Source organism: Aquarana catesbeiana, linkage group LG12, assembly GCF_042186555.1.
Source record: "Aquarana catesbeiana isolate 2022-GZ linkage group LG12, ASM4218655v1, whole genome shotgun sequence".
In the NCBI taxonomy this organism is placed as follows: Eukaryota; Metazoa; Chordata; class Amphibia; order Anura; family Ranidae; genus Aquarana; species Aquarana catesbeiana.
Window position 1 is genome coordinate 127,270,591 of NC_133335.1, and position 26,438 is coordinate 127,297,028.

Here is a 26,438-nt window from a genome sequence, read left to right on the forward strand (position 1 = left end):
ATGCCGATTTTGCAAGGAGTACAGCGGGAGCTGGCTCTGCTCACCTCCTCCTCATGTCATTGATCTTAATCATGTTGTCACGTTTTGAAGTATTCCGAAATTGCTTGGCCTTAATTTTGTATCTCCAGTCAAGCAAATTGGTGCTTACTGTTTACTATTTCAAAAAGAGTTCCATCTGGACAACCTCTAAACCAATGCATTCTACCTCAAACCAGCTGTACCATAAGAAGTTTTGTTGCAAACTTTAACAGAAGCATACATAAATAAAAAACTAAATGTTTAAGCATGTAAGACAATGGCATAATGTGATAGTATGCATCGCATATTAGCACTTTATGAAATACTTAGCTTAGAACAAAGCCCTCCAGTGGCACGCCTTCAATCTTCAGCCGGTCTTCCTTTCTGGTTCGATGATGTCACGGACCGCGGCACCGAGCACTGCCGTCCCTTTGGAGCACATACATCGGTGAAGTCACTGGCTGCATGCAGTGTGAATATCTCCTCAACCGTGCAGGTTGAGGAGATATTCACTGTACCTACAGGTAAGCCTTATTATAGGCTTACCTGTAGGTACAAGTTCAAAAAAAGGGCTTACTTCCACTTTAAAAATCTCTTGCTGTGTATGAATGTGTTCTTTCAGATATGATATAGTCTATATCTGTCATCAGCATCTCTGTGTAAACTTGCTTTTAACACTCCCTCAGTTCATTAACTTGGTTTTTAAGGTTAATAAACCCAATGGGAGATTACTGTATTTTGGCTTTATGATATGGGAAAGAGTACCCTACAAAGAACAGTAACCAATTCCAACTATTTAGCAATTATCTTCCATTGGTCTTAATGCTTTTTATGGAAAAAAAGATTAAATCCTCTTGGTCGCAAATAAATGTAGAACACATCACTAGACTTTGCACTGCTGTGTTAAATACATCTGAATGATGCAAATACCTTTACAATTTTTGTTCTTCAGTATTCTGTCTGTTTTTCTGTAATCTTTGATAGGATACATACACCTGCTACAATTTGCACTACTATAATTTGTACAAAACTTTCTTTATATGTAGAACACCTACAGTGCAGTAAAATCAGTAGACATTTCATATTTTAAAATAACCATGTCAGAGTCCAATCGAAATTGTTTTGTATTAAATGAAGTAGTCAATTTAAGACATTTCATATATACAGTATACATAACGAGTGGATTTAAAAAAGTGCAAAGCATCATATTGTGCGAAGTGCAAATTAACAAATAGATCACAGATCCCAATTAATGAAGTCCACGTGAAAGAATAGCTAATATAGTATCTCACATTTTTGTAAATATTTTATTATTTCTTTTCATGTGACAACACTGAAGAAATGATTCTTTGCTACAATGTAAAGTAGTGAGTGTACAGCTTGTATGACAGTGTAAATTTGCTGTCCCCTCAAAATAACTCAACACACAGCCAATGTCTAAACCGCTGACAACAACAGTGAGTACACCTTTAAGTGAAAATGTCCAAATTGGGCCCAATTAGCCATTTTCTCTTCCCGTGTCATGTGTTTCATTAGTGTTACAAGGTCTCAGGTGTGAATGGGGAGCAGGTGTGTTAAATTTGGTGTTGTCGCTTTCGATGTATGATAATATGATTTCAATGTACAAATATCGTACTGGTGACCCCACAACAAGGATAAAACTTTTCAGCGAAAGGGAATTTAATAAGACACACGGCCATTCACTAGAAATAAAATAAAAGAGATTTAACCTTAAACTGCGTAGAGGGTTCCTTAATGTAAGAGCGTTTAGGATGTGGAATTCTCTTCCACAGGCAGTGGTTTCAGCGGGGAGCATCGATAATTTCAAAAAACTATTAAATAAGCACCTGAACGACCACAACATACAGGGATATACAATGTAATACTGACATAAAATCACACACATAGGTTGAACTTGATGGACTTGTGTCTTTTTTCAACCTCGCCTGTGTAACTGTGTAACTCTCTCATAGTGGTCACTAAAAGTTCAACATGGCTCTTCATGGCAAAGAACTCTCTGAGGATCTGAAAAAAAGAATTGTTGCTCTACATAAAGATGGCCTAGGCTATAAGAAGATTGCCAAGACCCTGAAACTGAGCTGCAGCACTCTGGCAAAGACCATACAGTGGTTTAACAGGACAGGTTCTACTCAGAACAGGCCTCGCCATGGTCAACCAAAGAAGTTGAGTGCACATGCTCAGCGACATATCCAGAGGTTGTCTTTGGGAAATAGACATATGAGTGCTGCCAGCATTGTTCCAGAGGTAGAAGGGGTGGGGGGTCAGCCTGTCAGTGCTCAGACCATATGCCGAACACTGCATCAAATTGGTCTGCATTGCTGTTGTCCCAGAAGAAAGCCTCTTCTAAAGATGATGCACAAGAAAGCACGCAAACAGTTTGCTGAAGAGAACCAGACTAAGGACATGGATTACTGGAACCATGTCCTGTGGTCTGATGCAACCAAGATTAACTTATTTGGTTCAGATGGTGTCAGGCGTGTGTGGCGGGCAACCAGGTGAGGAGTACAAAGGCAAGTGCGTCTTGCCTACAGTCAAGCATGGTAGTGGGAGTGTCATGGTCTGGGGCTGTATGAGTGCTGCCGGCAGTGGGAAGCTACAGCTCATTGAGGGAGCCATGAATGCCAACATGTACTGTGACATACTGAAGCAGAGCATGATCCCCTCCCTTTGGAGACTGGGCCACAGGGCAGTATTCCAACAAAGCGACCCCAAACACACCTCCAAGATAACCACTTCCTTGCTAAAGAAGCTGAGGGTAAAGGTGATGGACTGGCCAAGCATGTCTCCAGACCTAAACCCTATTGAGCATCTGTGGGGCATCCTCAAATGGAAGGTGGAGGAGCGCAAGGTCTCTAACATCCACCAGCTCCGTGATGTCATCATGGAGGAGTGGAATAGGACTCTGACAACCTGTGAAGCTCTGGTGAACTTCATGCCCAAGAGGGTTATGGCAGTGCTGGAAAATAATCGTGGCCACACAAAATATTGACACTTTGGGCCCAATTTGGACATTTTCACTTAGGGGTGTACTCACTTGCCAGCAGTTTAGACATTATTGGCTGTGTGCAGGGGCGGATCCAGAGTCTCGTCTCGGGGGGGGGGGCACTGCCAGAAAATACTTTTTTTTGCGGGCAATTTATCTGGGAAATATCTGTTGTTGGTGCTTTAATCATCCCGGCACCATGGTTGTTATGGTGTCAGGATGATTGAAGCACATTATATTTCTATTATTACATTGTAATATGAAATTAAATCATTCAACTCACCATAATGCAGAATCAGTGGGAGCCCCGAGCGTGTCACTTGCCACCGTCGCCTGCTACACGTTGCGGATTGTCACTTGCTACGTCACCTGCCACACATTGCGGATGGTCACTTTCCTGTAGTGTGGAGAAGATGGAGGGAGGAGGTGCCGGTGGGTGGCCGACTCACAGAGGCGACCTGCACACGACTTCAGCGGTGACTTGCAAAACGACTTCTGTATAAAAGTCAATATGAGTCGCCTGAAGTCGCTCCAAAAATAGTACAGGAACCTTTTTCTAAGTCAGAGCGACTTGCGTCGCTCCTATTAGAATGGTTCCGTAGTACTGAACGGGACGCGACTTGTCAGGCGGCTAGGTCGCCTGACAAGTCGCCCCTGTGTGAACCGGGGCTCAGTGTGGACAAGATGGAGGGAGGAGGTGCTGGTGGGTGGGGCCAACAGTCAGGGGCGGAGAAGGAAGAATGCTGGTGTTCTGCCGCCACTGGCTGTGGACGCTGGACATCATGTTTGTGCAGTTAGGTTGGAACGGAACTGATTTTACCACACACAGTCTCTCTATACTCTAAAGTTTAAACACAGACTAAACTGCAACTGTACCCCTCCTTTTTGGCTGGCTATTGAGGCTCCAGTCCAGGTCCGCCTCCTGTCACCGTCACGTCGGCTCTGAGACTGGAGTCCGACGTGACTCACTGACATCACTCATTGCTAGAAGCCAGGCGGCCCAGGCGTTAGCAACGAGTGCAGGGAAGAGGCTCCACCCACCCCCTCCTCCTAGTGTCCTGGTCAGTCAGTGCGCAGTGCGGCCGTAACTACATTAGACGAGTCTCTCTCTCGGCGCCGCTGATCGGCTGATGTGAGAGAGAGAGACTCGGGCAGAGGCAAGTGAGTGTAACAATGACATGTCAGTGTGATTATTTGGGGGGGGGGGCAATTGCCCTGTTGCCCTCCCCTGGATCCGCCCCTGGCTGTGTGATGAGTTATTTTGAGGGACAGCAAATTTACACTGTTATACAGGCTGTACACTCACTACTTTACTTTGTAGCTAAGTGTCATTTCCTTAGTGTTGTCACATGAAAAGATATAATAAAATATTTACAAAAATGTGAGGGGTGTACTCACTTTTGTGAGATAGTGTATGTATGTACTGTATGTATGTATATATTTATGTATGTATTTGTGTATAGTACAAAAGTACAAAATGTGGAAAAAAGTGACCCAGATGGCCATTGAAAACTCTTCACCACAGTGAATTCCACCAAATATTATCAAAGCCGCTTACCAGACCCTTTGACCTCAAGTTTAAGAGGTCTAGCTGCACTTTTTAGGGAAAAATCCCTTGATGGATAGATGATCACCAGCAATTCATCTCAAAGCCTGGTATAGGACTGGGTGGATGAGTGGAAGGTTGAGCTGCAGCCTAAAGGATACTTGAATGCACTGTATGCCTCAGTAGCTCCACCACAGCGTGCCACCTCTGCCTCTATCCACATTCACGGCCACAACCGCTGTTAATCAGTTAGCTCAAAGTCATATATGTAAATAGGAGAACTCTTCATGGTGTAGAATAAAGGAACAATGTTTATTTTAAAAGGACGTATAATCTCACATAAAATCTCAGAAATACAGTATAAAGATTGCATCCAACACCCTGGCGGGGTGTGATGATGCCACCACTAAAGCTCCTACTGAAGCCTTTCATCCAAAGGGATGTCATCACTGGGGAAACAGAGAACAGCGATTATAGTGTATTATTAGAACTATATAGACCTACTGCTTTGAAAGCTAGAGGGCACTTCTACCAACTCGGCATCTGGATCAACGGCCACCATATTCCTGGAGCCAGATCCCACTAGTTACAAATCATGTGCCTAGTAACCAACCAAGGTTATAAATCCTTATATAATCCTCTGCAGAGAAATAGTAGTGCCAGTTGTGTGATTTCAGAGCAAATTTTTAAATCTAAATCTTAAATCTTTTAAATCTAATTTAAGAAGACAGCCCAAAAATATTTATGAATTAAAATGGTTGTATATATGGGAATATACTAAAACTCCACCTTATTAATGTCCAGGTCCAATAAGAAGCTACTGAAAATGGTTGGGTGTTCAGCGCCAGGAGTGCTCAATGGATCTGATAAATGCTTAACACTGCAAAGGTATTTACTTAATTAGGACACAGGCCAGAAGATAGGATTAGGCTCAGCCTTAAGTTCCCCTTAAAATAACTGAGGATCAAGTTTAAAGCTGAAGTTTAGGTATGATTTTTTTTTTTGCATAGTTACTTTGGTCCAGCCATACCTGGAAAATCCCTGCGGAAGCTGAAAATAACTGTAATAGGCACTGCTACTACAGTGAACACCATTAACTTTAATTGACTGTCCTGCTGCTTAGTGAACACAGGGGGTCACACCCTCTGCACAGGTGCCATTCAATGGCGTCCCTGGGGGGGGCAGAGGGGGCCCTGATCCCCCCAACATTATGCTGTGCCCCACCATGTGCCCCCCAATTGAAAAAAAAAATATTTTTATTTATTTTTTTTACAAAAAGGCATTGTCTTTTTGTTTGCATTCGTAGCAGATGCGCCACATCTTACTCAGGCCGCTGCTGGAGTAACACAGTCTCTATTGAGAGGGAGAGCATCCCCAGTCAGCTCCTGTGGGTGATTCCTCCCCCCTCCCTCTGCTTGCTTACACTGAATAATGCGAGTGCCCACACAACCACGGCCACCGGATCTGCTCCTTCCCCTGCATCCTCATTGGCAGAGAGAAGAGCGAGTTGCAGGAAGGACTCCACCAGGACTCTCAGTTACTGAAAAAACAGACTGGTTTCTCCCGTCCTTAGGACAGGAGAACCAGCCTGTGAATTCCAGGAGATGCCAGACCAGCGCTGTCAATAGCAGGGGCAGGACAGCAAGAGGAGGCTGGGGAACCCCACAGTAGCAGAACACCAGGGCCCAGTGGCAAGGCAACCTTTGCAACCCTGATAGTTCTCCCACTGCTTTGGACCCTTATATTTTCTTGGTATGCTGGTGACATATATCTCTTGTTTTCTGCCACCCTGGGGAGCCCTAATACAGTAGGAAAGGAGCTCACTGCAGAGCATGTGAAAGGGCCCGTTGTGGGATCGTAGTAAAGGGCCCCAGGATATATATATATATATATATATATATATATATATATATATATAGTTGCCCCCCTACTTTTATCCCTGTCTCCGCATGTGTCCCCCCTAAATATGAAAACTGGAGATGCCACTGGTGCCATTCACAAACACTTTGCATGGGATAGTACAAAGGAGTAATAATACGATTAAATAAAGAGACAGACACCACTTTAGGTTTAAATGGTCATAATACGACTACAGTGTTTATTTAAGGGGTAACCCAAGTTTAAACAGATCGGAGTAACAAATAAACTTAAAATGTCGGCATAACTTTAATTCTCATTACCTCCAAATAACCAAATGCAGTAAATCAAATACCGCTGTCCATCAAGACAACACTGGATGACTAACCCCCACTAAATAACACTGTGATGTAAAAATGCAAAGAACAAGGGGGAGCGCGGTCTAGTCATGTTCAGGTGGCTGAGAGCATGAGGGAGCGAACTGGCTTATATAGGCAGGGAAAAGGCGTACATGCAGAACTGCCAAATTAGTCCAATGAGCTGCCTGTTGCTGGGGGAGAAGTCTGTAGGCAAAACCAATAGCAACCTGCAAAAGATTAGAAGGAGAAAAGAGCGAGGCAAGCGCCCTTTGCTTTATCCTATGAGTGTCTCTGCATATTGCAGGGGACCTGTACATGGAATATTACAAAGAAGTATTATTACCATTAAATAAAGAGACAGACGCCACTTTAAATTCAAATGGTCATGTTTATTCAAGGGGTAACCCAAGTTTAAACAGATCAGAGTAACAAATAAACTTAAGATGTCGGCGTAACTTTAATTCTCATTGCCTCTAAATGACCAAATAAAGTACATCAAACACCACCGTCCATCCAGACTACACTGGATGACTAACCCCACCAGCTGAAGCCAAGTGTGGAACACTTTGCTGAGTCCCCCCCTGGCTTTACCAAAATTGTTCTGTAAACCTAAATTAAATGAACCAAATCAGGACTATAACAACCTGGGATAAACCCTTCTAAGTCAAAATGCCAGTATGATAAATCATTTGAATGAAGTAAGAAATTGTAAATTCTCATATTTAAACATCTACAAATTTTGTCTAAATAAAACAAGTTCCTTAAAGGAGACCAAAGTAGTCTAGGGATCATTTCAGTAAAGGCAAAATAGTGAGAGGAAAGAAGACTTTGAAGGAGAATTGATCTTGCTTCATCTCACAAAGAAGATTCCAGGTCATTAGCCCCTGCGTGTATAACAATTAAATCTGGATTGGGCCAGAAACCTGACAAGCAAATTAGTTAATTTCTCATGCTTCTCCATCTTAAACCTCTAATACCTTGCCAAAATTTTTTAAAAGCGTTGTATTCAAACCTAAAGTCTCATAGTATGTTCTGTAAGCTGCCCTCTTCTGGCCCAGTAAACATAAAAGGTGGCCAACTATCCAGACCGTAGATTTGGAAGAACCTGAGAAATAAAATGTAATTAATGACTAAATCATGACGAACGTAAATGTTATACCTGTCACTATTCCAATGGCCCACACTCTTGACCTCTTCTGGAGAAAAACCAAGAGAGCTGGCAACTGTAGCCACCCCTATTCTAAAGGAGTGGGAGGAAAAATATATGCCAGCAAGACCTAAATGCTTGAGGCAAGCTGAAAGGACAGCAGGAAACTGATATCTAGTAAGGGAGGATAGATCTGAATGGATAAAGAATGACTCACGGAAAAATTATCTAATTAAGACAGGACAAATATTTTTAGGGGATCTATATAAAGTTATCAGTTTTTGATTTACGTATTAAAATATTAAAGCCATCAAAAACTGACACATCATCATGTAATAGGAAGGAACTGGAGGCCTTATTGGGAGCAGAAAACTCACCAACTCCTTAAGCATTGAAGAAGGTGAAAGAAAAGGCCGCTCTAGACAGGCAAACTTCAAAAGAAGAAAAACAGATCACTTCCAACGAGGCTATTAAACTTTAAGAATCTGACGAACTTGAAAAAAGGAGGAGACTGCTGGTAGGCCAAAAAATCTAAGAAAAAATGAAACTCTATCTAGAACCGTATACATATAAGATGTACTTAATTAAAAAAGAAACAAAATGACAAAGCTGTGTAAAAATTAACAATAGCAACATCTATCTTATAGTTACAGCAAAAGATACACCATCTCGACCAGGCTTGAAGATATTCTTCCTCAGTTTTAGATTCTTTAGAATTCTACAGCAGAGATTAGTCCCAGATCAAGCCTGATATGAAATCTGGGCATTGGGGTCCCATTGGGTCTGGTGACAAGTCCCAGAATCTCGAAAACTACAAAGAAGACAATGGGATAGATTTACTTAACCACCTCAATACAGTGTGCACTTACACCACTTCCTGCCCAGACCAATTTTCAGCTTTCAGCGCTCTCACACTTTGAATGACAATTACTCAGTCATGCAACACTGTACCCATATGAGATTTGCATCCTTTTTTTACACAAATAGAGCTTTCTTTTGGTGGTATTTAATCACTAGTGGGTTTTTTATTTTTTTGCTATAAATAAAAAAGTCCGTAAATTTTGTGAAAAAAATGCCTTTTTCTTTGTTTCTGTCATAAAATTTTGCAAATTAGTATTTTTTCTTCATAAATGTTGGCCAACATTTATACTGCTACATATCTTCTGTAAAAATAACCCAAATAAGTGTAAATTATTTGGTCTTTGTGAAAGTTATAGAGTCTAGAAACTATGGTGCCAATCACGGAAAATTGATCACATCTGATAACACCTGATGTACTGAAGGCCTATCTCATTTTGTGAGACACTAACAAGTCAGGTAAGTACAAATACCCCCCAAATGACCCCTTTTTAGAGAGTAGACATTCCAGGTATTAAGTAAGTAGCATGGTGAGTTTTTTTTTAAGTTGTGATTTTTTCCCACAATTCTTTGCAAAATTAAGATTTTTTTTTTTTTTTTTTTACAAAATTGTCATTTTAACAGGTTTTTTCTCTCACAGAGCATATGCATACAACAAATTACACCCCAAAATACATTCTGCTACTCTTCCCGAGTATGGTGATACATGTGTGAGACTTTTACACAGCCTGGCCACATACAAAGGCCCAACATTGAAGTAGCACCTTCAGGCGTTCTACGAGCATAAATGACACATCTCATTTCTCAACCACCTATTACAATTTTGAAGGCCCTGGAGCACCAGGACAATGGAATTGCCCCAAAAATGACCCCATTTTGGAAAGCAAATACCCCAATGTATAATCTATTAGGCATAATGAGTCTTTTGAATGGTTCATTTTTTTTCCAGAAGTTTTTGGAAAATGTGGGAAAAAAATGAAAACGCATTTTTTTTACACAAAGTTGTCCATTTATCAGATATTTCCAACACATAGCATGTACATAGCAAAGATGACACCCAAAAATACATTCTGCTACTCCTCCTGAGTATGGTGATACCACATGTGTGAGCCTTGTACACAGCCTGGCCACATACAGAAGCCCAACATCCAAGTAGCACCATCAGGCATTCTAGGAGCATAAATGACATATAATTTCCTGGCAACCTATCATTTTTGAAGGCCCTTCATATTTCTAACACATAGCATGTACATACAAAGAATTACAATCCAAAATAAATTCTATTGCGGAAAGGGTAAAAAAAAAAAAAAAAAAAAGCATTACCTGTGCTTTTAGTAGTATCCACAGAGGAGAGCGCTGGTCCAGGCAGTAGGCAGTGATGTGCTTAGGGACAGAAATAGTAATTATCCAGGCAGCAGGCAGGAATATTGTCTATAGTCAGCACAAGGATATTGTCAGCACAGCACAGTCCATAGAAATTGTCCAGGCAGAGACAGCCAGCACAGCCATAATATTGGTCCTGGTACACTGTTACCTGCAGACACTCATTGTACCGCTCTCCAGCCCTTCATAAACATACTGCCACTTTCTACAGCTAATTATTTGCATAGTCCAGGTAGCGGTGTGGTCCATTCATGCAGCAGGCAGAGGCATGATGGCAGTAAGTCAGCGGCAGGCTGAGGGACGCAATCAGGTAAGACCTGTGCACAGGGGTACAGGGGTAGAGGCTTCAACCCACCCAAATCTCTATGAAGCCTCCGGACTCCAGACCCTAATCCAGAAATTCCGAAACCCGGAGAAAACAAAAAAAATTGTTTTCTCCATCCGGAAAAACAATTTTGGAGCCCCTCACATATATGAGACCCCTGTGTACTACAGTAGCAGGGCAACAGATCAGTCCAAGCAGTAGGCAAAAGCATAGTCCATAAAACAGGCCAGGGTCAGTTCACATGCAAGCAGTCCCAAGCGGTAGGCAGTAGCATAGTTCATAAAATAGGCCAGTGTCAGTTCACATGGATGCAGTCCAAACGGTAGGCAGAGGCATAGTCACAAAACAGGTCAGGGTCAGTTCACGTGGAAGCAGTCCAAATGGTGGGCAGAGGCATAGTCAAAAAACAGGCCAGGGTCAGTTCACGTGGAAGCAGTCCAAACGGTAGGCAGAGGCATAGTCAAGAAACAGGCCAGGGTCAGTTCACATGGAAGGCAGTGGCATGGTTATTTGGGGAAGCATGGAAAATGGTCAGCACAAATTATGAAAATGGAGAAATGGTTAAAAATATGGGCTAATATTTTAGGGATGTATGATAAAGTTGGAAGCATTCAACAATGCAAAGGCCAGGTTGGGAGGGACACTGGGGACAATGGTAGCTGGTATCTTTTTGAAATCCTCTTTTGCTGCACACGCAACATTTTTTTTGCCATCTTCGGCCTGCTTCAGATGGTGGAATGTTGAAGGGGAAGTGGCGCTCATGAAGTTGGCAAACAGCCTCAGAGCGAAGGTCTTCTGTGGGGGTCTTTGGTGATAGATGAGGGACGTAACAACTTCTTCTATGAATTGTAGGAAGGGGGCGGGGCTTTCCGTGGATTTGGTGTAGACTACGTAGGAATTGTAAACGGCAAAATGGATGATATAAATTGCTACCTTCTTGTACCAGAATCGGGACCTCCTTATCGACAAATAGGGCTGAATCATTTGATCATTGAAATCCACCCCCCCCCCCCCCCCCATGTAGAGATTATAATCTTGGACACATACTGGCTTTTCAATGGGACCTCATCTTCTTTGAACCTCAATTGTAGTGTCATCATGGATGCTTGACATCATGTGCACATCCCTTTTATCCTTCCACCTCAAGGCCAGCACTTCTTTGCATCTCAATGCTGCTCTTTTCCCCCTTCGCAGCTTTTTGTTTGCTAGAGATTGTGGGAAGCCCTTCCTATTTTTCTGGAGGTTCCGCAGGCCAGGGTTTTTGCAATGTATAGGTGTTTGAAAAGGGGCAGGCCAGTGTAGAAATTGCCAAGGTGTATGTGATATCCTTTGTTCAGAAGTGGGTATGCCAAGTCCCATACAATCTTTCCAGTTGTGCCCATGTAGGCCGGGCACTCAGGGGGCTGGAGCTGGGAATCTTTTATTTCATATATGCAGAACGCATACAAATATCCCGTGGCTCTCTCACAGAGCTTGTATAATTTTACTCCGTATCTGGCCCTTTTGCTAGGAATATATTGCTTTATTCCTAGCCGGCCTGAAAAGGGTACCAGGGACTCATCAACACATATATTCTGATCAGGGACATAGAGTTCTGCAAATTGTTGGGAAAAGAAATTTATCAGTGGGCGAAGTTTATATAATTTGTCATAATTTGGATGATTGAGGGGAGGGCACTGGGTGTTGTCGCTAAAAAGAAGAAAGCGCATTATCATTTCATATTGGGACCTGGCCATTACGGCAGAATAAATGGGTATGTTGTGGATGGGGTTGGTGGACCAATAGGCATGTCCTTCATTTTTTTTGTAAGCCCCATGTTTAGGGTGAGGCCCATAAACAATTTGAACTCCTCCAAATTCAGATCTCTCCACTCAAACAGACGGGCATAGGATGATTGGGGGTTGCTGGTAATATACTGCTGGGCATACAAATTTGTCTGGTCCACAATGAATTGCAGCAAAGTGTTGGGCAAAAACAGATGAAAGCAATCAATCTCTGAGAAATTTTGGGTGTTGGCCTGCACACCTGGCTGTGCTGTAAAAGGGGGAATAATTGGTGATCCCGAGTCGAATGGCAGCCATGTTGGGTTGGCAAGACCATCTGGCATATATGTAGAGGCCCTGGCTCTTGGGGGACGTGACACTCCAGTAGTTGGGGGATTTGAATTTCCTGTGCTGGTACTCAGGCGTGATGTGGCAGCACTGGTACTGGGTCTGGGCATTTGTTCCTGGGGCCTATCGCCAGCGGGAGAGCTGGTACTGGGCATTTGTTCCCGGGGCCTATCGCTGGTGGCAGCGGTGGTACTGGGCCTGGGAATTTGTTCTTGGGGCCTATTGCTGGCGGCAGTGCTGGTACTGGGCCTGGGAATATAATCCTGGTTTCCAGAGTGCCGTGCCCTTTTAGGAGGGACCCATTCTTCCTCCGAATAATTTGCCGATTCACTATTCGGTTCAAATGCCGAATTTATTTCGAAATCAGAATTGGAATCTGATGCGAACTCCCCGTTGCTCTCATCAGTCATATAGAGGATCTGGAACGCCTCCTCACTGTTGTAAACTCTTTTGGACATGACTCTGATGGCTGTGTGACAGGTGGCAGGTGACGGTCACTGATGGGCTGTGAAATGGGTGGCAGGTGACGTTCACTGATAGGTGATGACGGTGTGACAGGTGATGGTCACTGAAGGGTGACAGGCCACAGACGGTGATGGGTGATGGTCACAGACGGGTGACAGGCCACGGTCACTGATGGGTGATGGGTGCACCGCTGACGGTCACTAATGGGTGATGGGTAATGGCTGACGTCACTGATGGGTGATGGGTAATGGCTGACGTCACTGATGTGTGACAGGTGATGGCTGATGGTCACTGATGGGTGATGGGTGATGGCTGACGAGTGACAGCTGACGGTCACTGATGGGTGGCAGGTGATGGCTGACGGTCACTGATGGGTGACGGGTAACGGCTGACATCACTGATGGGTGACAGGTGATGGCTGATGGTCACTGATGGGTGAAGGGTGACGGCTGATGGTCACTGATGGGTGACGGGTGATGGCTGATGGTCACTGATAGGTGATGGGTGACGGCTGACGGTCACTGATGGGTGATGGCTAATGGCTGATGTCACTGATGGGTGACGGGTGATGGCTGACAGGTGATGGCTGACGGTCATTGATGGGTGACAGGTGCACCGCTGATGGTCACTGATGGCAGTCTCTTATGTGACAGGTGCACTTTATGGGGTGACTGTGGTGACTGTTGGGTGATAGATAACAATGAGGGGGGCGATGGGACAAGTGTTGTGCTTGGTGCAGTACAATACAGACACAGATCGGTAACTCGCTGCTCCTGGCTCTTCTCTCCTCACACTGGAAATGGTGTGTGAGGAGAGAAGAGCTGGTAACAGCTAGTTACTGCTCTGTGTTTACATTTAGTGATCGGCACAGCCGATCACGTGGTAAACAGCCGCCGGCCAGGGGCTGTTTACCATCGTTGATGACGAGCAGTGTTCCCGGGAACACACCGCCACCGACGTGCACGCACGGCGCGCTCCCGATCTCGCGCACATGCCGTGCACAATGGGGGCGGTACCATCTGTCATCGGTCATGATGAAGTCACGTGGTAAACAGCCATGCCCAATGGCTGTTTACCCCCCTCGGTGGCGAGCGGTGTCTCCGTGACACACCGCCACCGAGGGTACAGGGATGCGCGCACACGATCACGCGCATTCCCTGTTTAAAGGGCAGGGCGTCACATGACGCCCTCCCAGAATGAGAGCCGCGCCACCTGGCCATCATATGACGGACGGTGAGCGACAAGCGATTAAACTGGAGCACTCAGAATCTGGTGCAGCTGCGCATGGTAGCCAATCAGCTTCTAACTTCAGCTTGCTCAAATAAGCTTTAGCAATAAAACCTGGAGGCTGACTGGTGTCTATGCACCACTGCACCAGATTTTGCACTCTCCAGCTTTAGTAAATAACCCCCAGTGAGTCTGCAATACTATTAGTCACATTGGATATATGCTTAGCTTTTAATCATATGTTAAATTTAAGACTAAATTTCAGACTAAAAAACAGAGTAGCTTGACAACAAATTCTGACCTGAAAGACAAACAATTTATGGCAAATAAAATGCCTTTATTGTCTGTATGAATGATTACTCTACAATTCTGAAATTCGTTACACCAGTTGACAACTGATACCGCTACTGGAAATAAAAAGGATCCTGAAGGCACAGAGGAACACATTCCATCAGCCACAGATGAGCATCTACACTCACCAACTTATCCGGGTCTGCAGGGAGCTGTTGTCCCTCGCAAATCCCCACGATTTGGTAGACAAAGGAATGCATCCCTGAGCTGAGGATCAGCACACACACTCTGTGACTGTCTGGTAAGCAGCTTATCTTATCATTTTTGAGCACAGTGGTGTTTTCATATTAAAGTGTCCATACACCTTGGACTGGGCATTTGTTTATTTTGGGACTTATGAGACAATTCGTTCTTTAAGTCTTTAATTTCAGTTGAATCCAATTTGTTTTTTCATTGTCTTTTCAGCACCTGAAAGAGACTGTTCATAATTCTTTACCCTTTTGGCGGTTTTCAAAATTCAGATCATATACACGTTGTGTTTATTTGTTTCACTTTTTTGTGTACACACAGGCATCAGTTATTTTGTATATCTTAATGTGTTAAGGGTTATTAAGGGTTAATGGTTATTCCAATCTTGATCACACACCTGTTTCTAATTGTTTTAGCTTTATACATTGTTTTTTCATTGGGTAACTACACATTGGGAGTTATTTACTAAAGGAAAATCCACTTTGCACTGCAAGTGCACTTGGAAGTAAAGTCGCTGTAGATCCGAGGGGGACTTGCAAGGAAAATAAAAAAACAGCATTTTAGCTTGCTCATGATTGGATGATAAAATCAGCAGAGCTTCCACTCATTTCAGATCTACCCCTAATGCCGCGTACACACAACCGGACTTTCCGGCAGAAAAGGTCCGACGGACTCATTCTATCGGACATTCCGATTATATGTGGGCTTCATCAGACTTTTTCTTTCGAAAATTCTGATGGACCTAGAAATAGAACATGTTTTAAATCTTTCCGATGGAATCAATTCCTATCGGGAAAACTGTTCGTCTGTATGCTATTCCGACGGACCAAAAACGATGCAAGGGCAGCTATTGGCTACTGGCTATTGAACTTCCTTTTTCTAGTCCCGTTGTACGTCATCTGGTTCTAAGCAATCGGACTTTGGTGTGATCATGTGTAGGCAAGTCCGTTTCAGCGGAACTCTGTCGGAACTCCGTCAAAAAAACCGTCAGAGTTTATTCTGCCGGAAAGTCCGGTCGCGTGTACGCGGCATTAAATTTGGAGCGACTGCACTTCCAAATGTACTTTCAGTGCACTTTCAAGTGCACTTGAAGTGCAAAGTGGATTTGCCTTTCGTAAATAACCCCCATTGCATATATTTACACCCCTTTTTTTTCTACACAGGCTAATATTTTATTATTTTTCTGTAGTATTCACTGTGGGTTTACCCTACTTTTTACATAAGCATGCACTTAACATAATAGAATAAGTTATTAAATTGAAAACCAAGAGAACTAAAACTTTGCGGGTTAGCAGGTAACAGACGAAAAGCTGATTTAATCAAAGGCTTTGGCCGTCAATGCATCACTAAGAAACCATCTTAGAAGAACTAGTGCCTCATCAAAGGATGCATAACAAACTGAAGCTTCAGATTCTGAGACTTCATCATTCAGAGTTTTACCTGGAGGATACGACAGGTGATGGATCAAATAAAAGGAGCCAGGTTTCAATTGTGACACTCTAAACGATGATCGTCTAAAATCTGAGAAGGGGGGTGATGAGAATGGGCCTGCAATCCTACCTTCCTTCAGCTCTTTTTCAATTTTCTCATAGACAACATCAGGATGATAATAAACTGAACATGAATTCTTAACCACAGCACAACCTTTCCCAGAAAATCCAGGAACCACAAAACCTGGTCTGGATAGATTTCTAGCCAGGACAACAATTTTGACAATTTCACAGGCATCTGTGCTTTTAGCCATAAACTCTTTTGACTGAGGCTGGGCTGAAACAGCAGAAGTTTTACGTAAGCATCGACAAGCTGGGTGTGACCCTAAGCAATATGAGCACTCATATCTGTATTTGCAGTTTGACAAAAATTTACAGTGTTCTTAACTTAAAGTGTATGTAAACCCCATTCATGAAATCTGACCTGGGCACATATATCTGTAGTGTTTACTTGTCTCTCTCCAAACCTTTAAGTGCCGTTTTTTTCTGCTGCTCCATTCCTCTGTTATCAACAGAGTCCCTTCTGACAATTTCTCCAACACACAAGATAACAGAAGCTAAAAGTTTGTGTCAAGGAGGGAGCTTAGAGGGAGATAAGCAGAGAGCTGGTCTATTAACAGTACAGCTCTGCATGTTTCTTGGTTCCTCTGCCTAAGTGGAGGGAGGGGGTGTCTGCCTTTCCTCCAATTATCTCTCACACAGTGTAAGCCCAAACTCCACACCCACTTCTGAAAGAGGAAGAAAGATTTCTAACACAATCTGCATTTTCCAAAGAGTGTAGAAAGGGGAAGACAGCAGATATACATGTAAAACTTATGTAGGAGGATTTGTTTAATCTATGTGTATCATCTGAGGCTGTTCACTTCACTGGGTATATGTGAGGGTTTACATCCACTTTAAAGGCAAAGCAAAAACTCCTTTACGAAGGGAATTATGTAATGTATTGGATGGCCTAAACTGTGTTTGTGGTTTCTATGGCAACATTAAATTAAGCCATAGGCCAACATCCTTGATTCCCCAACGTAAAGAAGTGTATACAGATAATTTATGTCTGAAATTTTAGTCATAATTAAACCACAAAAATACATCCAAAATGTTTAAAGGTTTCCGCCACTATGTTCAAATGCTGAAATAACCTGGAGCATTTTTCTTATCTAACTTTGAAAGAAATTTCTTAGAGGATGGTAACAGAGATAAAATATCAACATAGTCACCCCTCCATATTTTTTCTTTAACCGAAGATGCTTGTTCTGACCCTGCTACACATTTCCCTGTGTGTAGTAGACATGTGCAGAGCTGAAAAATGAATTTAGTTTTGTGTCGGACATATTTGTTATGTTACTAATTTTGTTTCCTTATGGAATTACGTTTTGGCTACATTTTCGTTTCGTTTTTGTTAAAATGTATTTAATTTATTAATTTTCTAACGAATTCCAACTTTTCAGAATGATTAGAATTTGGATCGGTCAAAAAACGATCGACTGATTTGAATTCTGTGTGAAGAAATAGCTGGTTGTTAAGCAGCAGACCGGGAAACGGGCCGCCCCCGTCCTTAACAACCATGAGCCATCATCTGTCAGCGGGCTTCCCCACTGACAGATGAATGTAAAGAAAAGAATGTCAGCAATTGCCCAGCAATAGATAAATGTTTAAAAAAATGACGTAGCCACCCCCCCCCCCCCCACCAGTCCATACCAGGCCCTTCAGGTCTGGTATGGATTTTAAGGGAAACCCCATGCCAATTTTTTTTCAAAAAACAGCGAGGGGTCCCCCCAAAATCTGGTAGGTCGGAAAAGGTCAGGAAAACGAGGGGGCTCTGCACCCCCACTGCAAAACACCTTGTCCCCATGTTGATGGGGACAAAGGCCTCTTCCCAACAACCCTGGGCTGTGGTTGTTGGGGTCTGTGGGTGGGGGCTTATTGGAATCTGGAAGCCCCCTTTAATAAGGGGGCTCCCAGATCCAGACCCCCCTTATCCAGATTCCGATAAGCCCCCTGCCCGCAGACCCCCATCAACATGGGGACAAGGTGCTTTGCTCGTTCCCCCCCCCATTCCTGACCTGCCAGGCTGCATGCTCGGATAAGGGTCAGGTATGGAGTTTCGGGGGGGACCCCACACTGTTTTTTTTTTTTTTTATGGGGATAAATGGGTGTCTAGAATAGATTTGAGTAGAGTTTTGTTTACTGATTTTTCGGTGACGAGTTGTTTATAGGCTGGGTATACATTAGTAGAATTTCAAAACAAAACTTTGTGCTTAAATTTGTAGTAATATTCGTACAAAAATTCTCTGTTTGTTCAAATGTTGTTAAAAAATAGAATATAGGGAGATGTGCAATAACTGCACAAAGGAGTCGCCCCTTAGGACTTTAACGGCAGAATAATGTATGGAGAGTGAGATCTATAAAATGCACATAAGTGCCAATTTTATTTATTAATTATATAAAAAATATGAAGAAATATACGAATACAAATACACAATATGTTCATTAAAAAATATACATCATTGCATATAAGGTAAATATATCAACCCAAAGCTTACAACCCGCTGCCAAAAATAGAGTTAAGGTCAGACGGATTGATTTACAGCATGTATCAACATGTTTCGGAGATTAATATGTATTGTTCCTTCATCAGGGAATTTACAGCTGGGTGATTAAATCCTTATCTGTAATGTAAAATTTATAGGGTGATGAAATAACATCATGATATGTGAAGTTATTGAAGAGTATCAGTCATAGCAATTTATATATTGTTTGGTATTAGAGCTAGTTATACTTACATAGATAAGGTTGTTTAAAAGTAGTTCAAGGCTTCTTTTTTGCTATTAGCATCTGATTTTGTAATGAATTAACTTTACCAAATGAAACCACATACAGTTAGAAATGCATACAAAGGAATGTTGATTTGACCCTACTTAATCGCTTAAACCCCATTCCTGCCCAGGCCAATTTTCAGCTTTCAGTGCTCTCGCACTTTGAATGACAATTGTGCGGTCATGCAACGCTGTACCCAAATTAAGTTTTTATCATTTTTTCACACAAATAGAGCTTTCTTTTTGTGGTATTTAATCACTACTGGGGTTTTTACTTTTTGTTAAACAAACTAAATAAAAACAAAATTTTTGGGAAAAAAAAATGTTTTCATAGTTTGTTATAGAATTATGCAAACGGGTAATTTTCTTCCTTCATTGATGTGCGCTGATGAGGCTACACTGTTGGGCACTAATAGGCACTGATAGGCTGCACTGATAAGGCGGCATTGATGGGCACTAATAAGGCTGCACTGATGGGCACTGGTGAGGTGGCACTGGTGGGCACTGATAGGTGGCATTGATAGGTGACACTGATGGGTGGCACTGATGGGCAGCACTGAAGGGCACTAATAGATGTTACTGATAGGTAGCACTGATAGGTGGCACTGATGGGCACTGATAGGTGGCACTGATGGGCACTGATAGGTAGCACTGATAGGCACTGGTAGGTAACACTGATAGGCAGCAGTGAGGCACTGATGGGCACTGATTGGCAGCACTGAATAGCACTGATAGGTGGCACTGGTGGGCATTGATAGGTGGCATTTGTAGGTGGCACTGGTGGGCACTGATAGGCAGCACTGCTCGGCACTGATAGGTGTCACTGTTGTGCACTGGTAGGTGGGACTGGCAGGTGGAATTGGTGGGACCAATGTCCCTCTGACAGTAGCCGATGATCTGGGTTTTTTTGCTGTCAGGAGAAAAACTAGCTGATTAGCAGTTCTGTTTACATCACATGATCAGCTGTCATTGGCTGACAGCTGATCACGTGGTAAGGGGTCAGGATCAGCCCCTTACTGTGATCTATAATCATCAAAGTCTCCTTGACTTGCTGATCACAGAGCTCACTGCGCATGCCCCACAGGGGGCGCGCAGGCCGCTCGAGCGCGGGGGGAAGTATATGGATGCCCATCCGGCAGTTAAGGCCAGCGCTGCAGCCGTCTTTCAGCTATAGTGCGGGTGGGAAGGGGTTAAACTGATTGTAAACAATCATCTTGTAAAACAATCCATTCAGTTTAAAATAGCTATGAAAGACAAACCATTTCTGTATAGCTATTAAAAAACATCTATACCTTTTTTCCCCTTGTTTATAAGTGATCACATTCCCTCTGTTCCCTCTGTTCTCAGCTGCATAAGAGCTGGGGAAGGAGCAGCAACAGTACAATGAGCTTCCCAGTGAAAAGCTGCGCAGGGGAGGCATGTCAGGACATGTCTGATCATTGAAGGAGAGCAGGCTGAGTTCCCAGCATAGCTAGAGAAATTATCACGCTGTGCATTCATGCTTAGCGTGGTCAGCTTTTAATAGGAAAGCAGAGGAACTGTCAGGAACACCAGGGATTTCACACAAAGGAAGTGATACAAAGAGAACAGAATACGTTTTCATGTGAGTACATGGTATAGCAGGCACATATCAGGAATATGAAATGTTGGGATAACAAACACTTTAAGTTAAAGGGGTTCTAAACCCTCGTGTTTTTTCACCTTAATGCATCCTATGCATTAAGGTGAAAAAACTTCTGACAGTGACCGGCTCCCCAACCCCCCTCCACCATTTTACTCACCTGAGCCCTTTGTTCCCTCTGTGGAGACATGCTGTTCATCTCTGCCTGGGGTTCTAGGCTCTTGATTGGATAGATTGATAGCAGCGCAGCCATTGGCTCCCGCTGCTATCAATCAAATCCAATGACGTGGGCACCGGGGGGGGGGGGGCGAGTCCGGCATTCTGTGTCTATAGATGCAAATGCTGGATTCAGGAGCGCGCCCGCAAGGTAACACCCCAGGAGAGTGCTTCTCCGGGGGGTTTACCTATGTGAGGAGGAGCCGCAAGAGCCGTCAGGGGACCCAAGAAGACGATGATCAGGCCACACTGTGCAATGAACTGCACAGTGGAGGTAAGTATGACATGTTTGTTATTTTAAAAAAACAAAAAAACAAAGGGTTTACAAACCCTTTAACTATAGTTGAGTAGAAAAATAAAATAAAATTAGAAAAATAAAATCCAAACATTCTTTCCAATTCTAACATTTGATGGGCCAATCATTGTATCAGAAATTTTTCAACTTTTTTCCAATCATTGTCAACATTGAATTTCAACTTTTTACAATAATTTGCAACATTAAACTTGGGGTTTTTTTTTCTGATCGATTTCTACTAATACCCCTACTGCTCATATGCGTTTCACTTAATTTTTTTTGTTCAAACGAGTGACCTGAAAACGATTAGAAAGGTAATTTGAATATTTTTCCCAACGTGTTCATTTGTTCATTTCTGATCTTGAAACAGAAACCAACTGTCACCGTAAGCTCACTCACCATTTGAAAATTGGACAATCGGTCTACCGACTTTATTTTTCATTTGATTTTCCATCCATGTATGGCTAGTTTAATGATTAGAAAAATTTATGAACATTCTTACAATGTTCTTACAATGAAAAATGTTGAATGAAATTCCAATAGTCTATACCCAGGTTTAGTTTATATTTAACTGCAGTTTTTGTAAGTATTGTCAAAGAAAAGAGTTGCCTTAAAAATCCATTTCCACGATTCACAAATTTATGTTTTTCTAATCACTCCGAAGCTGGCTATACACCAGTAGAATTTTGTTAAAAATTTTAAATTTTCAGAATGTTTGTTTGATTTTTTAAAAGTCAGTAGGGTAAAAGCGACATTTGTTTTTAATCGCAGTTAAGAGAAAATGGATGGAAAATTTTTATTGAATGAAATTCTAACTACGACTGTAGTTTTTATACATAGATATTTACATGTTTAATATGTTTGAGACTTCATACAAAAAACAGGTCTGGACAAAAATAAAAGGGATTTCCAACAAAATTAGTTGACTCAAACACAGGAAGAATCCTCTAACAAACGATTTTTTAGATTTTCAGTACAAAGGTTTGAACAAAATTCTACTGGTGTACAGTATCTCGCAAAAGTGAGTACACTCCTCACATTTTTGTAAATATGTTATTCTATATTTTCATGTGACAACACTGAAGAAATGACACCTTGCTACAATGTAAAGTAATGAGCGTCCAGCTTGTATAACAGTGTAAATTTGCTGTCCCCTCAAAACAACTCAACACACAACGATTAATGCCTAAACCGCAAGAAAAGTGAGTACACCCCTACGTGAAAATGTCCAAATTGGGCCCAAAGTGTCAATATTTTGTGTGGCCACCATTATTTTCCAGCATTGCTTTAACCCTCTTGGGCATGGGGTTCCCCAGAGCTTCACAGGTTGCCGCTGGAGTCCTCTTCCACTCCTCCCAGACAACATCACAGAGCTGGTGGAAGTTAGAGACCTTGCGCTCCCCCACCTTCCATTTGAGGATGCCTCACAGATGCTCAATAGGGTTTAGGTCTGGAGACATGATTGGCCAGTCCATCATCTTTACCCTCAGCTTCTTTAGCAAGGCAGTGGTTGTCTTGAAGGTGTGTTTGGGGTCATTATCATGTTGGAAAACTGCCCTGCAACCCAGTTTTCGAAGGAAAGGAATCATGCTTTGCTTCAGTATGTCACAGTACATGTTGGCATTTATGGTTCCCTCAATGAACTGTAGCTCCCCAGTGTCGGCAGCAGTCATGCAGCCCCAGACCATAACACTGCCACCACCATGCTGGACTGTAGTCAAGACATACTCACCTGGTTGCTGCCACACACGGTTGACACCATCTGAACCAAATAAGTTTATCTTGGTCTCATCAGACCACAGGACATGGTTCCGGTAATCCATGTCCTTAGTCTGCTTGTCTTCAGCAAACTGTTTACAAGCTTGCTTGCGCATCATCTTTAGAAGAGGCTTCCTTTCGGGACGACAGCCATGCAGACCAATTTGATGCAGTGTGCAGCGTATGGCCTGAGCACGGACAGGCTGACCCCCCACCCCTTCAACTTCTGCAGCAATGCTGGCAGCACTCATATGTCTATTTCCCAAAGACAACCACTGGATATGACGCTTAGCACGTGCACTCAACTTCTTTGGTTGACCATGGCAAGGCCTGTTCTGAGTGGAACCTGTCCTGTTAAACCGCTGTATGGTCTTGGCCACCGAGCTGCAGCTCAGTTTCAGGGTCTTGGCAATCTTCTTATAGCCTAGGACAGTGATGGTGAACCTTGGCACCCCAGATGTTTTGGAACTACATTTCCCATGATGCTCATGCACTCTGCAGTGTAGTTGAGCATCATGGGAAATGTAGTTCCAAAACATCTGGGGTGCCATGGTTCACCATCACTGGCCTAGGCCATCTTTATGTATGAGCAACAATTCTTTTTTTCAGATCCTCAGAGATTCTTTGCCATGAGGTGCCATGTTGAACTTCCAGTGACCAGTATGAGAGAGTGAGAGCTATAACACCAAATGTAACACCCTATTCACACCTGAGACCTTGTAACACTAATGAGTCACATGACACTGGGGAGAGAAAATGGCTAATTGGGCCCAAATTGGACATTTTAACTTAGGGGTGTAATCACTTTTGTTTCCAACGGTTTAGACAATAATGGCTGTGTGTTGAGTTATTTTGAGGGGACAGCAAATTTACACTGTTATACAAGCTGTACACTCACTACTTTACATTGTAGCAAAGTATAATTTCTTCAGTGTTGTCACATGGGGGTCTACTCACTTTTGCGAGATACTGTATATGCAGCTTTTTAAAGCTGCCCATATATTCTCCAATTTAGTGCTGTCCTAAGGATAGAAAAGAACATAAGGTGTGGCCTGACTACTAGCACACAGAGGAAGTTTATGGATGACACTGGAAGTCATCTGAGCCAATGTCTAGGCTATTACAATTATAGCTGCCAAGGGTTCTTCATAAGGTGCCACAGTACCCCATGCATGATAATTCATATTAAACCAAATTGACTAGGATTATTCTGAACTATCTTCAGACTACCACATACACATAAAGTTATCTAATGTACAAACTACAATATTAAGCAGCACATTTTGTAGGATTTCTAATGAAAGATGAATGTCACAGTCTAATTTCCAATCTAATTTCCAGTCTGTATGCATTTATATTTGTGATTGTACAGTTTACAATCTTTAATTGTCTTGTTTTATTACAGAAAGGCATTGTGATTGTCTGTACAGCACAAATAATATTTTCTGGTTTACAGAATCAGATTGTAACTTTTGTAAATAATTTAAACTAGACATAAAGAGGGTGGTCAAATGTAAGCTAACAATTCCATTAAAGTACATTTTCCCTCAACATATGCTCAACCCTGTGCCTCTCTTGTGTCAAGGGATCAATAGGCAATTGACCAAATAATTCTATCTTAAAGTATTTTTTTTGTCTCAGTGATGCTTTGCTAAGAATGTAGGTGGAAATAATTGGTGCTCTGCAGTCACCACAGCTGTTGTTTGGTACTGTCAAAATCACAATTATCTACAGGAAGCCTTAAGCAGCAGGCCAAATTATAATAATATTATGGATGAAGAACAGTACACATGTTGGATGGGACATTCAATTATGCTAACGGAGACAGACTAGCAGACCAATGTGGGAAACATGCATACTGGTAAAGTTCTAGGATGGGAATGGGATCTAAATGAGCGTCTAGATATATGTTGAGCTATGCATATTTTTCTCAGTGTACCTTGGTCTCAGGGAGTCCATACCCTCCACTGCTGCTGGTCACAGGCAGACGCTGCTCCGAATTTTGTGGATCAATTTCCGTTATTTCTGTCATGTTGTCCAGGGAGTTCGGCAAACAGTTCGCTGATGTCAAAACAGCTTTTTGGGTTTAAAGATGTGAAATGTGCTACTATTATCTACAGTCTTAGATACTGTGCAGTGTTATTATATGTAGGTGCGGTGTGCCGTGTCACCTGCCGCGGTATTCAGTGTGTTGATCTCATTCCTCTTGACTTGTCGTGGGTTTGTTCTGGCACTGGTTAGCAATCAGCAATATAAGCGTGCTCTGAGGATCCCCTGTTAGGCTGTGTGACAATTGAGAAGCTCTTTTTCCCTTACAAACACAAATCCTTTAAGTTTCTTTGACTCTTCTCTGTGCTGTACACCTGGTTAAATCTTCAGCACTCTCTTTGCCTGCCAACGGTTTCTTGACTGCTGCGCCTTGGGGTTCCTGTCCCACGCTCTGAATTGCAGCACCTAACCTGATGGACAGAAGAACCCTGTATTAATCTCAGTGCAGTGCCTCTTCAGATTGCACCAGTCCTGCCTAAAATGTCAACATTCTAGCTGCGTATTTCCTCTGTGTGTGATTACACAGCGGTCAGGAATAGCTGCAGTCTGTCTAATCCCCAGAACTGTCTTCTGTTATACTCTTTATGTTGCCTCCACTGCAATCTCTCCCTCCCATCCCCACTCCCCCCCCCACCTCTGTGCTGCAGACTCTGTATCTCTCCTCTGTTCTCACTGCTGCAGTCTGTCTATCTTATTCTCTTTCATTGAGGCGAATGCCTATCTTTCCCTCTGTCTACTTTTTTTCCACTTCACTACTGTCTCCCCTAATATAGTGATGGAATTCCCTTTTCTGCACACTATTGCAATGTCCTACTCTGACTGTCACTCTGTGTTTGTCATTCTCTGCCACTCAGTTATTCTTTGTGTCCCTGGTTTCTTTTTTTATCCTTCATCCCCTCCTCTGTCTTGCAGTTTCAGTATTATCTCACTAATCCTGTGCGCTCCTATATTTCTATAGCTCACAGCCTCATTGTCTGTTCCTTCTATTGCTCATAGCCTCATTGTCTGTTCCCAGCAAGCCCCCCACCTATCTTTGCTCCTAGGCTCCTAGTGCTTGTCCTCCATATGTCCCACTCATAACATTCTTCCTCTGCCTTTCATATGCAAATTTTTCTGCCACACCTTTTATTGTGATTGGCTCAAAAATGAGAACTGGGTTTAGGGCTAGTGCAATGTTTGTCAATATGAATATTTTAGGTAAGGCAAGTTTCCCTTTGCAGAATAAAGTGTTACAGAAATACAGCAGGGTCTACACTGACCAGTCATTATATGCTGATCCCTGTACATCTATGTTCTATCGGGAATTTCTGGGTATACCCTGAAAGCTTGTCCTGAAAATGTAACTGTTAATACAGC

General features: G+C 42.7%; 1 protein-coding gene across 1 annotated transcript in view; it reads right to left on the reverse strand.

The window, feature by feature from the left end:
* Positions 1 to 26,194, reverse strand: part of STAC2 (SH3 and cysteine rich domain 2) — a 1,070,413-nt gene extending 1,044,219 nt beyond the window's left edge. The window contains exons 1-2 of the mRNA XM_073608324.1: positions 26,110 to 26,194; positions 24,973 to 25,492 (exon numbers count right to left, since the gene is read on the reverse strand). Coding sequence (XP_073464425.1) covers positions 24,973 to 25,065 — 93 coding nt within the window. The 5' untranslated portion in view covers positions 25,066 to 25,492; positions 26,110 to 26,194. The remainder of the gene's footprint in view (positions 1 to 24,972; positions 25,493 to 26,109) is intronic.
* Positions 26,195 to 26,438: the final 244 nt, after the last annotated feature.